Source organism: Lepus europaeus, chromosome X (assembly GCF_033115175.1).
Source record: "Lepus europaeus isolate LE1 chromosome X, mLepTim1.pri, whole genome shotgun sequence".
NCBI lineage: Eukaryota > Metazoa > Chordata > Mammalia > Lagomorpha > Leporidae > Lepus > Lepus europaeus.
In genome coordinates this window covers 81,284,960-81,301,778 of record NC_084850.1, presented here as the reverse complement: position 1 = coordinate 81,301,778, position 16,819 = coordinate 81,284,960, and the positions used below count along the sequence as shown (strand labels likewise).

The window sequence follows — 16,819 nt, the reverse complement described above, 5'->3', positions numbered from 1 at the left end:
ATTCAGTAATTATTTTGTTAAATGGGAAAATGAATAAATGAAACAATTAATACAAAGCAATATGCTAAGCTCTCTGAAAAATACAGTCAAGAATTTACAGGCCATGGTTAGATTAATGTTCATTATGAATAAATATACTAATTGGGGATAGGCATTTGGACTAGGGGTTAAGATATCTGTGTCCCATATTGGAGTACCTGTTTTCCACACCAGGCTCTGAATCCTGACTCCAGCCATCTGCTAGTGCAGATGCTGGGAGGCAGCAGTGTTGGCTCAAGTATTTGGGTCCCTTTCACTCACATGGGAGACATAGATTGCATACCTGGCTCCCCTCTTCAGCCTGGTCCAGACCTGGATATGACAGGCATTTGGGGAGTGAATAGAAGCTTCTCTTTCTCTCTCCTCTCAAATTAAAAATATTTTCTTGGGGGCCAGCGCTATGGTGTAGCAGGTTAAGCCACCACTTGCAGTGCTGGCATCCCATCTGGGTGACAGTTTGAGTCCCCACTGCTCCACTTCCGATCCAGCTCCCTGTTAATGTGCCTGAGAAAGCACTTGAAGATGGGCCCCTACCACCTATGTGGGAGACCTGGAAGAAACTCCTGGCTCCTGACTTCATCCTGGCCCAGCCCCGGCTATTGTGATCTCTCTCTGTCTCTCCTTGCTTGCTTTCTGTAACTTTCAAATAAATAAATAAATAAAGTCTTTAAATTTTTTTTAAAGATGCTAATTGTATATTTATAATCACTCATAAATTAATTTAGAAGGTAGAATTGTGATGTTGCCAAACAATAACTAAGGAGGAAAGAAAGGACAATTTTTAAACAAAAGAAAAGCAACAAAGCAGTATTATACCATCACACCTAGAAATCCTACCCTAATCTTAAGCAGTAACTTACAGCACCTATTAAATTAAATGGCAGAACAAATCTTAGCGCAGTGTGAAAGGCAGAGGCAAGTATAATTAAACATATTACCTTCACAGTTTCATAATTCAGCAGTGAGTCTATAGCAGCGTTACCTGCATCATTATCCGCTTTGTTCATTTCTATTCTAAATCTAGTTCTGTAAGACAAAGATTTGCACGGGCATGAAATGTATGTTATAAAAGCATAACGGATTTCTGAACCTTTACCGGCCTCTGGGGAATAACTTACCTCCATCGTGTGACTGCAACTGTGAATGCTGTGTATGCACTGAGTGTTCCAAGGGTTACCAATGCAAACTGGGCACCACATTTGTAATACTGGACAAAGAAGTCAAAAGAAGAAATGAGAAACAGTCATTGTTCTTATTCAACAGTTTATAATATATAACAGCAAATCTCAGTCAAAAGATTAATTTATTATCAGTAAATTATTTTTTACTATTAAATATAATGGTGAGAAGTTGTATATTAAAAGGTAGAAAATCAAACACCCTGGAAAACTTACTTGATTAATAAGTCAAACTTGCCACACTTATATTACTATCAAATACTACTAATAAAATAGTATAATATACTTGAAAAGGAATTATACTGGGGCATGTGTGTGTCTATGTATACTTTTAACTACAAAAGATGAAACTGCCTAAAATGCTATGAATAGATACCTAGATATTTTGAGAATATCAGTCCAATGCCCTAGACAAAAATCTCTGCTAAAAAAAAATCTTGCAAATGCTGGTTAGTGATTGATCTATGTGTAGAACTGAATGGTTCTTTATAATAACATGATGAATGGATGGAAGATCTAATTCTGCCTTTCAAATAAATAAATAAATCTTTAAAAAATGATAAAGAATTTGAACCATCCATTGGAGTTTGTGGCAAAAGAATTAGCCATGCTGTATAATCTTTCTGGCATCATGGAAATTTCAAACCCTTGGTCATATAACAACCTAACAGCTTCAAATATTCAATTGCTATGAATGAGAATGTTATAAAAAGCTTGTACAAAAATATTTTACTTACCAAAACACTACTGACAAGCGTCATCTCGAACATGATGGGAAGAAGATTAAATACTAAAGCACTTAGGACAAAACTGATACCCCTTGTCCCTCTGTCAATAGCCTTGGATAAAGCTCCAGTCTGTCTGCTCAGGTGGAAACCCAGATCCAGGTTGTGAAGATGGAGAAAGACATTTTTGGCTATTCTTCGGATTGAATTTTGGGCTACCTTGCCAAATACTGCATTTCGAACTTCATTAAAAAGGGCAGCTCCAGCTCTTGATACACCATCTAACAATATATTCAAAAGAAAATACAGGGCACCAAAACATTAGAATCATAGGCATTTAAAAATGACAAGGGCTCAGAAAATATTTGTACAATGAATAATTCAGTGAATGAATATGTCTGTCACACAATACTAACTAAAAGCAACCTAGAAACCATCCACCCTAATAAATACTAACCTTTTCACCACCATGAATCCCTTTCAGTGTTATTTTCCCTAGATTTCAGATATTGAAAGATTTTTTCCAGTTAGAATACTTTTAATAAATAACAGAGCACATGGCCTTATTGTGGTTTAATGTACAATATCTATTGAGGGTTTTGATCTCATTCAATTTCCCCAAAACAAGTGACAAAATTGAGGTCTCGAAAAATCAAGTGTGCAGCCTAAAAGCACGTCCCACTTATGTCTCCCATGTCTCACAAAGTGATCTTTCTAATGCACTGGGACAGAGTATTCTGTTTTTTTTTTTGGTAATGATAGATTCATGTCATGGCTACTGGATATATTTTAATAAAGCAGTAATATTTATACACATTGTTACTTAGTTATTTTCTATTTAACAGCTAACATCAGCAAGAAAATACCAGCTTTACTGGAAAGATATCTTATAAAAAGCCTATTAGAAGTGGATGTTATGAATTTAATGTCTTATTTCATATTTTTGTTTTCTAGAACTTGAAAAATACTAACACTAACATAGAATCTTTTGAAAGTATACCATATAAGGAAACTGAAAACAAAACACATAAAGAAAAATCTCACATAAAATAATAAACATCCAAAATGCTAAAAGATCATCTGCTCAAATATGATGAAACCTTCCTGAAGAAAGTCAACACCTGTAGACAGATTAAAGAATCACACATACAGCCAATCAGAACTGCTGTTGCCATGGTTGCAACTGTATTTGGTGCATCACTCAGGTTCAGCATGTTTCCCGACATCTGGTTGAGGCTGTCTACAGCATATTTAAACATGAAGGGAACAACAATATTCATGGCCTAAAAATATAAAAACATCAATTACCTATCATAGGAAAAACATTAGTTTATAAAAGTACAAATATTTACCACAAATTAGCACTCATGGTAATGTTCAGATATTAATCATTTACTAGTACTGAAGTGACTTCCTCAATTTATAAAGACAAAATCTTTGGCATTAGGAGAGCTGTCATTTCAGGACTCCTACATCACAATGCCATGTTAATATTCATATACAAGCTATGTGAATTAGTCAAATGTTCCATCTTCCATATAATCAACCTTGATCAGTCACTCAAAAATATTCTGTTATCTGAAATCCTACAAAGCTAATGGCATAAACAGCAGCAACTTGGCTTTCTCATATAGTTATTTGTGTACATGTTTTCCCTTGCAACCAGATCCTTGCGCTTCTATATCACATTTCTCTTTTTGTCTCACTCATGCTGAGTACAATGCTTTAGATGCAGTACGTATTTAATAAATATTTTTAAGATGATTTATTCACCATAATAATGGTTAAAACTGAAATTATATATCAAAAGTGATCTCAAAAGCAGTTAAATTACAAATATCTGTGGCTGATTCACTACTAAAAAAAAAAATAAAAAAGACACCAACAGATCTATTTGCTCCATAAAAAGATCTTTGCTCTACTACCATACAAAACAAAATCGACTGAATATCAAACTAAGCTTTCAATAACCAACCTATTTCCCCGTAATACACCAGAAGAAATTTTTAAGAGACAATTTTTAAGAGTACAATGCTTTTATATATTCAATGCAAATATTCAGCCATTCATGTTTCACATTTCTACAGTTACAGTATAAAAAAATCAACTATCATTTGAGAAGAGTAAGTTTGTTAGATTGCCAAAGTTTTCTTTAAATAATTAAATTGATAGGGGCCAGCACTGTGGTGTAGCGGGGAAAAGCTGCCGCCTGCAGTGCTGGCATACCATATGGGTGCCAGTTCAAGACTTGGCTGCTCCACTTCCGATCCAGCTCTCTGCTATGACCTGGGAAAAGAGCAGAAGATGGCCCAAGTGCTTGGGCCCCTGTACCTGCATGGGAGACCTGGAAAAACTCCTGACTCTTGGCTTTGGATTGGCTCAGCTCCAGCCATTGCAGCCATTTGGAAGACTGAACCAGGGGATGGAAGATATCTCTCTGCCTCTCTGTAACTCTGCCTTTCAAATAAATGAATACATTTTTTTTTTGACAGATAGAGCTAAACAGTGAGAGGGAAAGACAGAGAGAAAGGTCTTCCTTCCATTGGTTCACCCCGAAAATGGCCGCCATGGCCGGAGCTATGCCAATCCGAAGCCAAGAGCCAGGTGCTTCCTCCTGGTCTCCCACGCGGGTGCAGGGACTCAAGCACTTGGGCCATCCTCCACTGTCTTCCTGGGCCACAGCAGAGAGCTGGACTGGAAGAGGAGCAACCTGGACTAGAACCTGGCGCCCATATGGGATGCTGGTGCCGCAGGCGAAGGATTAACCAAGTGAGTCACAGCGCCAGCCCCAATAAATAAATTTTAAAAAGAATTAAATTGATACACATCAATAACAAGGGAAAACAATTCTATAAACCTTCATAAAAACACTGAAATCCCAGTTCTTGTTAACGTCCTATTATTATTCCACCCATATTTGTTAAACGTAAGAATTTATTGCTAACAAGTTTAAGTTCAGCTATAACTGATAGAAACTATTTCAATCTTACTAATCAAGATTTCAAGGTAAAGTATATAGGAATCTTGGCAACCATGCCAGTGATTTAATAGGCAACAATATTGTCAAAATGCACAGCCATCTCACTAGTCCAAGTGATCAACTTCAGTTCACAATTGATCATACTGATAGGTCTAAGAGTCAAAGAGATCACATAAACAAGACTAGTGTCTGTTAATACTATCTGATAGAAATAAGGAGAGAATGATCCAACATGGGAAGCGGGATACACAGCAGAATCATAGAATGGCAGATGTCCTAAACAGCACTCTGGCCTCAGAATTAGCCCTTAAGGCATTCGGATATGGCTGAAGAGCCCATGAGAGTATTTTAGGCATGGAAAGCCAAGACACTCTGGCAAAACAAACAAACAAACAAAAAAAAAAACAAGGCAAAATCTAAATGAAAGATCTCTGCAATGAGATCCCAGTGGAAAGAATGGGGCCATCAAAGAAGGAGGTACCTTTCTCTGAAGGGAGGAGAGAACTTCCATTTTTACTATGACCTTGTCTAAATAAGATCAGAGTTGGCGAACTCAAAAGGCTTCCATAGCCTTGGCAACAAATGACAAGAGCCTCCGGTAATTACTGATGCCATAAACAAGAGTGTCAATTTGTTAAGTCAACAACAGGAGTCACTGTGCACTTACTCCTCATGTAGGATCTCTGTCCTTAATGTGTTGCACAATGTGAATTAATACTATAAAAGTACTCAAACAGTATTTTACACTTTGTGTTTCTGTTTGGGTGCAAACTGTTGAAATCTTTGCTGAGTATATACTAAGTTGATCTTCTGTATATAAAGATAACTGAAAATGAATCTTGATGCGAATAGAATGGGAGAGGGAGCGGGAGATGGGAGGTTGTGGGTGGGAGGGAAGTTATGGGGGGTAAAAAGCCATTGTAATCCATAAACTGTACTTTGGAAATTTATATTTATTAAATAAAAGTTTAAAAAAAGAAAAAGTACACAGCAGGAATACACTTAAAAATGGAACATTTTGAGATAAATTGTTTACAAATGTAAAGTTTCTAACTTCCAAAATATAATTTAATAGAATATATGGCAGGTCCCAAATATGATTTGTTCCAATCACATAACCTTGGGCCTGTGCTTCTTTTTGAATAGTCTCTACCTCTTCAATCTTCAAAGCCCAATTGAATCCCATTTCTCGTATAATGCCTTCTCTGAAACTTGCAGCCAATTTGGCCCTCTCCATTTTCCAACTCCTTGTATTTGATAAACTATACCTCAATATTTATCACTTTTATGATATATTTCTCATTTACTTTGCTTCCATGTATATTAATATGTACATGGATTTATTGCTTTAGTACAGACTTTTCGTGGCAAAACAAACATTTAGTGGACAATAACTATACGAGTCAGGTATGGTATTAGGTAACTTTCACAAGAGTTGAAAAAATAACTATAAAAAATCTATTATCCCTAAAGTTGAGGAAACCCAGGTTCAATGAGATTCAATGACTTATTGGGTAAGCAGTAGAACTGAGATTAAAATTCTGACACTTAAAGTCAGAATTTTTTCTCGTATACCATAGCCAAATTACCAGCTTATAAGACAGAGACCATATACTTTACTTCTTGTGTACCCTAAAATGGATGCTCTCAAATATACAGCTTAAACCAGCTCCAGCTGTAAAGTATGTCAGAAGTAATTTAAATGAATTTGAGCAAATTCAAGGTTTTCCATATAATAAGGCCACATTTCCTCACTTGCATTCTAACACACTTAACTGAGTAGGAGAAAAAGTGATAGTTACAGCTAGCATGCAATTCTCGTAACCCACAGCCTATTATGTTTTTGCCACAACTATAGTAAGTGATGACTGAAACTACCATATCGCTAATAGAGTCATGCGTTTTTACTTGAGTTTATTAGGATTGGGTCTAATTTGGGAATCTCCATGTAAGTGTATAGGACATGTGGAAATCATCTATCCTTTGTTGTTATTGGCAGGAAATGTACGGTTAACATAGTGCTACGATCTTGACACTACCTCTAATAATAATTGTATACTGTCAGTTTTCTTACAAAAGTAATTTTAAAAGGATAGAAATACACTCGAGAGACAGAAAACATGATATTATGTGTAAATATTTTTATTAGTGTGAGTCTCACTGGCTTTGTGATATTTTGGGGGTGAGAAGTGGCAAATACTGGTTTTCCTCAATAGCCCACCTTCAGCAGAACTAGACTTAAACCATCCCAGATAAATAAGAATCTTTTAAAAATCTTTTTTATTCTGAAATAAAGATTTACAGGAAATTGCAAAAGTAGCACAAAGAGATATGTGTACCATTTACCTAGCATCTCATAATATCTTACACAGCTATAGTTCAATATCAAAACCAAGAAGTTAACACTGGCATATCGCTGTTAACTAGACTACAGAACTCATTTAGTTTTCACAATTTTTAAACTTGTATTCCTGTGTATGTTTATGGTGCCTTGCGTCCGTCTATATGGTTCCATGTCAGATTCCATATGGGCGCCAGTTCGAGTACTGGCTGCTCCGCTTCTGATCCAGCTCTCTGCTAATGTGCTTGGGAAATCCCCGGAGGATGGCCCAAGTCTTTGGGCACCTGTACCCACATGGGAGACCCGGAAGAAGCTCCAGGCTCCTGGCTTCTGATGTGGCCATTTGGGGAATGAACCAGCGGATGGAAGACCTCTCTCTCTCTCTCTGCTTCTCTGTAACTCTGCCTTTCAAATAAATAAATCATCTTAAAAATTTTGATTAGCTTATAACTTTATATTTTCTGCAAACTTTGAAATATCCTCATCTGCTCTCAGAAAACAATAGAATTAAATTAGAAATCAATAAAAGAAAAATAGATAGAAAGATAGTGAACCCCAAAGATTAAATGACATACTTCTAAATGACATATGGGTCAAAGAAGTCTCAAGAGAAATTATAAAATATTTTTACTAATTAGATAAAAAATTAACTCATCATTTATGGGTTGTAATGAAAGTATTGCTTAGAGGGAAACTTAAAGCATTTAATGTATATATTAGAAAAGAAGAAAGCTCTAAAATCAATAATTGGGACAGCGCTGCGGCTCACTAGGCTAATCCTCCGCCTTGCGGCGCCGGCACACCAGGTTCTAGTCTCGGTCGGGGCACCGCATTCTGTCCCGGTTGCCCCTCTTCCAGGCCAGCTCTCTGCTATGGCCCGGGAGTGCAGTGGAGGATGGCCCAAGTGCTTGGGCCCTGCACCCCATGGGAGACCAGGAGAAGCACCTGGCTCCTGCCTTCGGATCAGCGCGGTGTGCCGGCTGCAGCGCGCCGGCTGCAGCAGCCACTGGAGGGTGAACCAACGGCAAAGGAAGACCTTTCTCTCTGTCTCTCTCTCTCACTGTCCACTCTGCCTGTCAAAAAAATCAATAATTGAAGGTAGATTTTGCTAACATTAAAATTTCCTGCTGCAAAAGACATCAGAGAGAAGCTGCAGGGTGAGCACTGGACTTAACAGTTCAGATGCCACATAGGGGGCAGGTGTTTAGTACAGTGGTGAAGTTATCACTTGGGGTGCCCATATTCCATAATGGAGTCCTTGCATTGGAGTCCCAGCTCTGCTTCAACCAGCTTCCTGTTAATACACATGCTGGAGGCCAGCGCCACAGCTCACTAGGCTAATCCTCTGCCTGCAGTGCCAGCACCCCGGGTTCTAGTCCCGGTTGGGGTGCCGGTTTCTGTCCCGGTTGCCCCTCTTCCAGTCCAGATCTCTGCTGTGGCCCGGGAAGGCAGTGGAGGATGGCCCAGGTCCTTGGGCCCTGCACCCGCATGGGAGACCAGGAGGAAGCACCTGGCTCCTGGCTTCGGATCGGCGCAGCGCGCCGGCTGCAACGTGCTGGCCATAGTGGCCACTTGGGGGGTGAACCAACGGAAAAAGGAAGACCTTTCTCTCTCTCTCTCTCACTGTCTAATTCTGCCTGTCAAAAAAAAAAATACACATGCTGGGAGGGAACAGGTAATGGTTCAAGTACCTGAGTCCCTGCCACTCATATGGGAGACTTAGATTGAGTTCCTGGCTCCCAGTCTTGGCTATTGCAGATATTTGAGGACATAACCAGCAGATAAAATATTTCTCTCTGCCTTTCAAATAAAATAAATAATAATTTACCGGCTTGAGTCCCAGCTGCCCCACTTCTGATCCAGCTCCCTGCTAATGTACCTCGGAAAGCAACAGAGGATGGTCCAAGTTCTTGGGCTCCTGCATTCACCTGGGAGACCTGGAAGAAGCTCCTGGCTCCTGGCTTCGTTATGGCTCAGCCCTGGCTGTTGCAGTCATTTGAGTAGTGACCCAGTGGGTGGAAGATCTCTTTCTCTGCCTCTCCTCTATCTGTAACTCTGCCTTTCAAATAAAAAGAAATCTTTTTTTTAAAAGAATAACTTTTAAAAAAAGTTAGATAAGGGGATGGGCATTGTGGTGCAGCAGGTTTGGCTACCACTTGGGATGTTTTCATCCCCTATCAGAGTGTCTTGGATCAAGTCCCAATTCTGCTTCTGATTCAGCTTCCTGGAAGACAGCAGATGATGGCCCAAGTGCTTGGGTCCCTGCCATCTGTATGGGAAATCCAGATGCAGTTCCTGGCTATTGGCTTCAGTTGGGCCAACCCTGGCTGTTGTAGGCATTTGGGAAGTGAACCAGGGGATGGAAGATTTCTCTCTCCCTCTCTGTTACTCTTTCAAATAAAGAAATATTATAGACAGATAAGTCACCAAATGGGAGGAAATATTTACCAAAGACACATATGATAAAAAGTTGTTGTTCAAAACCTAAAATTAACTTTAAAACTCAACACAATAAAACAAACATCCCAAGGAAAAAAAATCAATCCCAGGGACCTACACAGTCATCTCACACTTATCTCATACTTACAAAGTAAGTATTTGAGAAAATGCACATCACAAGTTTTTAGACAATACAAATTAGAAAAATGAAGTTGCCACTACCTGAATATTAGAATGGCTAAAATCTAAAACACTGATAACACTGAAAGGTGGTAAGAATGTAGAGCAAGCCGGCGCCACGGCTCACTAGACTAATCCTCCGCCTTGCGGCGCCGGCACACCAGGTTCTAGTCCCGGTCGGGGCACCGGATTCTGTCCCGGTTGCCCCTCTTCCAGGCCAGCTCTCTGCTGTGGCCAGGGAGTGCAGTGGAGGATGGCCCAAGTGCTTGGGCCCTGCACCCCATGGGAGACCAGGAGAAGCACCTGGCTCCTGGCTTTGGATCAGCGCAGCGCGCCGGCCGCAGCGTGCCGGCCACGGCGGCCATTGGAGGGTGAACCAACGGCAAAGGAAGACCTTTCTCTCTGTCTCTCTCTCTCTCACTGTCCACTCTGCTTGTCAAAAAAAAAAAAAGAATGTGGAGCAACAGGAACTCTTCAATCATCTCTGGTGATGAACATCACTATGGAAAATGGTTTATCAGTTTCTTACCAAACTAGATATATGATTCAGCAATTGCACTCCTTGGTATTTATCCAAGTGAGTTGACAATTATGTCCATAAAAAAACCTGTACATGAATGTTTACTGCAGTTTTATTAATAACTGCCAAAATCTGGAAACAACCACGAAGCCCTTTAAGATAAATGGATAAATACAATACAGTACATCCTCGCAATGGAATATTATTCAGGGATAAAAAGCAATGAGCTACCATATCACAGAAAAACATCAAGGAACCTGAAATATACATACTATATTATTTCAAAAACAAACTAAAGGCAATAAATGATCAGAGTTTGTCAGGAATTTGGGAGAAATGAAGTAGGGTTGAAAACAGATAGATCATGGGATTTTTAGGGTAAACTATAATAGTAGATACATAACATTACATATTTCCAAAAATCCATAACTGTACAATACAAAGTATGAACCCTAATGTAAATTATGGACTTAGTCAGTAATAAAAAAACTAAATATTAATTACATTTAAATTTTTAAAAAATTTTTATTTGAGCAACAGAGACAGTAGACATGAGAGAGCTCTCATCCACTGGTTTACTTCCCAAATGCCTGCAAAAGTTGGGGCAGGGCCAGGACTGAAGTACGGAGCTGGGAATGCAATCCAGGCCTCCCAAGTTGTGGCAGGAACCCAACTACTTGAGCCACTGGCATGTCTCCCAGTGTCTACATTAACAGGAAGATGAAATCAGGAGCCAGAGCTGGAGCTCAAACCTTGATTTTCCAGTACAGAATGTGGGTCTTTTTTTTTTCTAAATATTTATTTATTATTATTTATTTGAAAAGCAGAGTTACAGAAAGGCAGAGGCAGAGGCAGGCAGAGCGAGAGAGAAAGAGAAGAGAGACAGAAAGAAAGGTCTTCCATCTGCTGGTTCACTCCACAGATGGCTGCAAGGGCTAGAGCTGGGCTGATCCGGAGCCAGGAGCTTCTTCCAGGACTCCCATGTGAGTGCAGTAGCCCAAGCACCTGGGCCATCTTCTACTGCTATCCCACGCTATAGCAGAGAGCTGGATCAGAAGTGGAGCAGCTGGGACTTGAACCAGCACCCATACGGGATGCTGGCACTGCAGGTGGCAGCTCTACCTGCTATGCCACAGCACCGACCCCTAGGATGTGGATGTCTTAACCGGCATTTTTAACTACTAGGACAACCATCTATTCCTATTCATGCATCTTCTTTTCATAATTATTTCATCAATTATTAACAAATTTATCACACTAATACAATGTTAACAGAAGAAACTGTATATGTAAAGAAAAGGGAGATATAAGAACTCTGTACTTACTGCTCAATTTTCTACAAACCTAACACTTCTCTGTAATATATCTTAAAAAAATTTATTTACTTGAAAATCAGAATGATAAGGAGCAAGAGCAGGAATGAGACCAAGAGCTCTTCCATCTACTGGTTCATTCTCCAAAATACCCACAACAGCCAGAGCTGGGACAGGCCAAGGCCAGGAGCCAGGCATTCCATCTGAATCTCCCATGAGTGGCAGGAATTCAAGTACTTAAGCCATCATCCACTGCTTTCCCAGGTGCATTAGCAGAGAGTTGGATGGGAAGCAGAATAGCTGGGACTCAAATCAGCATTCCAATATGGGATGCAGGTGTATCAAGTGGCAGCTAAAGCCACTGCGCTACAACACCCTACCCTAAAATAAATTTTTTTCCAAAGAAATCTTTTATTTAATGAGTATAAATTTCTTTTAATTGAAAAATACTCCAAGGTATAAATCATATCTTTTAACTTAATTAAAGGCTCAAGAAACATTGCTTCATTTTAAAAAGTGTTTTTCAGAAAAATTTTAAAAAATCAAATGTAAGTATGAAATACATGAACTTTTTGAAGTTATAAATGTCAGCATCATTATTAGGAAATGCTAGCTCTTTCATGAAGCCTTCCCTAAATGCCCAATAGCTGGCACTCCAATAGTTTGGTTTTTTTTTTTAAGATCTTATTTATGTATCTGAGAGGTAAAGTTACAGACAGAGAAATGGAGAGACAGAAAGGTCTTGCATCCACTGGTTCACTCCCCAAATGGCTGCAATGGCTGGAGCTGAGCTGATCTGAAGCCAGGAGACAGGAGCTTCTTCCAGGTCTCCCACACAGGTGCCAGGAGCCAAGCACATGGACCATCCTCCACTGCTTTCCCAGGCCACAGCAGAGGGCTGGATGGGAAGGGGAGCAGCCAGGACTAGAACCAGAGCCCACATAGGATGCTAGCATCACAGGCAGAAGCTTAGCCCATTATGCCACAGCACCAGTCCCTCCTATAGAGTTTAATTTGCCGTTCTTTTTGGGTGTTTATATTATATCATAGATATTTTACCATTATTTTTATGTTTTTCTCCTCGACTACACTGCAACTTCAGAAATTCAAGGCTCACGTTTTATTCATTTTTGTATTCCCAGGTGCCTAGCACAGTACCTTGTACCTAGCAGTCACACAAGAAATGTTTGCTTAATACATATATTACCCCTTACTTTATATAATATATGCATCCTGAATAAAAGGGGGATTGACTTTATTTTTATAAATCACACTTCCCTTGAAATTATTTTATAATTATAGAGATAGCTTCTGTTGATTTCTAACAGATTATTGAGTCCTTTTTGTGCTTGATACTTTAATTTCCTTTGTACTAAAATATCTCTGGTAGCTAAGTAGTTTCCAAGATGGTAGTGGCTGGAGAATACAAATAAGCCTTTTTTGAAATACTAAAGGTTAACGTCAATTTTATAAAATCAAATGATTTCAGTAAATATCTTTTAATGCTTTCCTAAAATCCTACCATGACTGTATGTAAAATACTAATAGAAATGTTGAAAATTAAAAAAAATTTGGGATCTGAAAATTCCAAGATTCCTGATGATGTGACATTACTATGATATATACATATACACATATACATACATGTATACTATGTATATATACATACATATATAATATATATAGCATAGCATAGAAAAAAAGACACTGTATATGATTTGTATATACATACATACATGTATACTATGTATATATACATACATATATAATATATATAGCATAGCATAGAAAAAAAGACATCGTATATGATTTGTAGGAATTTAAGGGATGAAGACAAATACTGTTCTCTTTCTCTCTGATGGCAGAATCCCTAAATTCTATCTCATATAGAACTCCAACATATTAATGTTGAATTGCTACAACTAGAATAGCAACCATCTCTGCCTCAAATCATCTGTACAGGATACAGTTTGTCTTTGATCCAGCTCTCTGCTATGGCCTGGTAAAGCATAGAAGATGGCCCAGGTCCTTGGGTCCCTGAACCTGTGTGGGAGACCTGGAAGAAGCTCCTGGCTCCTGGCTTCGGATCCGTGCAGCTCTGGCCGTTGTGGTAATCTGGGGAGTGAACCATCAGATGGAAGACTTCTCTCTCTCTCTCTGCCTCTCCTCTCTCTGTGTAACTCTGACTTTCAAATAAATAAATAAATCTTTAAAAACTATTTGTTGGAGACAATGTTAACTTTAAGATCCTCCAAATCAAAATGGCTTACATTTTTTTTCCTTCCTTCCCTATCCCTCAGGCCTAGTCGTGATACCACTATGGCTGCAGAGGAAGCTGGATGGCATTTAGAGCTAAGAGGGTTCATGAACTCTACACTAAAATTTCTAGAATACGTAGAGGAGGTAGGGAAGAGGAGAGTGTGAAAGGATCTAGACTAGTCTACAGTGTTTAGACATCAAAGTGTGTAATCAGGTTAAGAAAAAACAGGAAGTGAAGGGACGAAAGGGGATAATAATCCATCGTTTTGCACACCAATTATAAAATGCACCCGCAATACTGCTCAATACTGTTTCTGAAGATTTGGAAGAATGAACAATTTTAAACTGAAGACAGTTTACACAGTTCAGAAGCTGGAAAAATGGTATTCAGAATGCTTATATGCTACTATTATGCTCTGCCAGCCTAGACATTGTATGGTCTAGTTTCTGTCCAATAAATTGCAATTAGTCTTCTAGATGCTTTGAAAGTACTAACACAGACTCATCATAATATCTGAAAATTTCTTTCTTTTCCTGATTCAAAAGGAGTCAAACATACTTTTTGAGGGTTTTCTAGATTCATTTCTGTTTACTTGCAATGAGTTTACATGAGTTTGTGTACTTTGCATGTGTTGACTGAAGAACCAAATATTAGCCTTCTAAAAATATTTCAGTCCTTAAAGAAGTAAGCTTAGATCTAAGATTGCATACTCTGATATTGACCTGATGCTGTCACCAAGCAACAGAAATCCGTATTTTGAAGGACTGAAGCTCAGTCTAAAAATAAATGCTAATAGAAATGTCACTACTTAAGATGCCTCACTTTGGGTAGCTTAATTAGTCATGTTCTAACCCATTCTCTTTAATTAAAAAAAAAAGTTCATCTCAAAAAACTCAAAGAAATGATAAATATTTGAGTTGATAGGGTTACCCTGATTTGAACATTACACAATGTGTACATATATTGAAACATCACAATACCCCATAAATATGTACAATTTTTACATGGCAATGAAAAAATTTAAAGAGCATTTTCTGGCCAGCGCCGCAGCTCAATAGGCTAATCCTCTGCCTGCGGTGCCAGCACCCCAGGTTCTAGTCCCGGTTGGGGTGCCGGATTCTGTCCCGGTTACCCCTCTTCCAGGCCAGCTCTCTGCTGTGGCCCAGGAGCGCAGTGGAGGATGGTCCAAGTGCTTGGGCCCTGCACCCTCATGGGAGACCAGGAGAAGCATCTGGCTCCTGGCTTCAGATCAGCGCTGTGCGCTGGCCACAGCGGCCATTAGGGGGTGAACCAATGGAAAAAGGAAGACCTTTCTCTATGTCTCTCTGTCTAATTCTGCCTGTCAAAAAAAAAAAAAAAAAAAAAAAAAGAACATTTTCTAAACACACAAAAGAATGTCCAGAAAACAATCAGCCTGTATCTTGTCAGCAAGGTACTTATGAACAATAAGAAAGGAATAAAGGCCAATTTGCTAAGCTTGCTTTGCATAAGAGGTCAGAATCATCTTTTTCCTCATGTAGTTTATATGTAAAAGTACATTTTAGTACTATGCTAAAATGAACAAGAGATTTAAAAATTTCAATATTAGGTACCAAAATTTAAACATTAGCTACCAAAATCGGATCTCTGTTCAACTTAAACAAATGAAATACAGATTCTTGATCTGTTGCTCAGCATCCTGATGTGAGCAAGTACTTGAACCTGTTCCCAGGCAGTCAGATTCAGCAGGAGAGTAACTCAGAGTCCACAGATGAGAAGGGAGATAAGAAAATAGAATCTGAGACAGGCATTTGGCCTAGTGGTTAAGATACCTGCACCCACATGGGAATGCATGCATTCGATACTTGGCTTTATCTCCTGACACCAGCTTCCTGCTAATGAAAAAGCTGAGACGCAGTGGTGATGGTTCCAGTAATTGGGTTTCTACCATCCAGGTGGAACACATGGACTGAGTACCCAGCTCTTGAATTTGGTCAGGCCAAGTCATAGTCATTGCAGGTATATAGGGAATAAACCAGCAGATGAGTATGTCTGCTCTCTTCGCCCACCCACCTCCCACAAAATAAATTTTAAAAAAGTCTCATTGTAAATTATTTTGATTTTATCCACTTCTTCAATCATTCCTTCCCAGTTTCTTCTACTGCTTACTTCCATACAAGAACATATTAACCAAAGGCTCTGTCCTTAGTCTTCTATTTCTGTTCTTTTCCTGGGTGAAATCACCAATTTGCATTGTTCCAGCAATCACCTCTTAATTTCTCTAGCTGTGGGCTCCTTCCTGAGCTTACACTGCATTTTGTATTACCAAATGAATAGCTTTATCTGGGTGTTTCACAAGCACCTTAAACAGGTCCAAAATCAAGATCTTCACCTTTCCAAACAAGACTTCTTGACTTACTAACTACTTATGTGAAAGCCACTAGCATTCTGTCATCTTGGCATTATCTTTGAAGTCTATCATTTTTTACTTCTACTATCCAACTGGTTGTTAAGTCTTCTTGACTCTACATCCCCCATCACACAATATCTTTTTTTAACATATCTTCATTTTACCTTTTTTATCATCACTCTAGTACAAACTATTTCTCACCTGGATTATAGCTTCCTAACTAGTTAATAAACATCAGCTGAATGAATGCAAGAAATGAATGGTACCTCTACTCTCACCACTTTGATCCATCTTGGTCAATGGGGCAAGATTAATTTCCTAAAGCACATTCTAACCTTATCAGTCCTCTACTCAAAAACAAAAGTTCCTATTTCCTATATAATGAAATAAATTTTTGTTTTACAATTAAGGTATTCCACATTATGAACTCTTTCTAAGTTTACTTCTAACCCCTC

At 38.8% G+C, this 16,819-nt stretch overlaps 1 protein-coding gene across 2 annotated transcripts in view; it reads right to left on the bottom strand.

Annotated features, from left to right (window-relative positions):
• Positions 1 to 16,819, bottom strand: part of ABCB7 (ATP binding cassette subfamily B member 7) — a 112,670-nt gene that overhangs the window by 19,828 nt on the left and 76,023 nt on the right. For both annotated transcript variants that reach the window (XM_062182878.1, XM_062182879.1), the window contains exons 5-8: positions 3,093 to 3,225; positions 1,955 to 2,223; positions 1,158 to 1,246; positions 978 to 1,065 (exon numbers count right to left, since the gene is read on the bottom strand). In XM_062182878.1, coding sequence (XP_062038862.1) covers positions 978 to 1,065; positions 1,158 to 1,246; positions 1,955 to 2,223; positions 3,093 to 3,225 — 579 coding nt within the window. The remainder of the gene's footprint in view (positions 1 to 977; positions 1,066 to 1,157; positions 1,247 to 1,954; positions 2,224 to 3,092; positions 3,226 to 16,819) is intronic.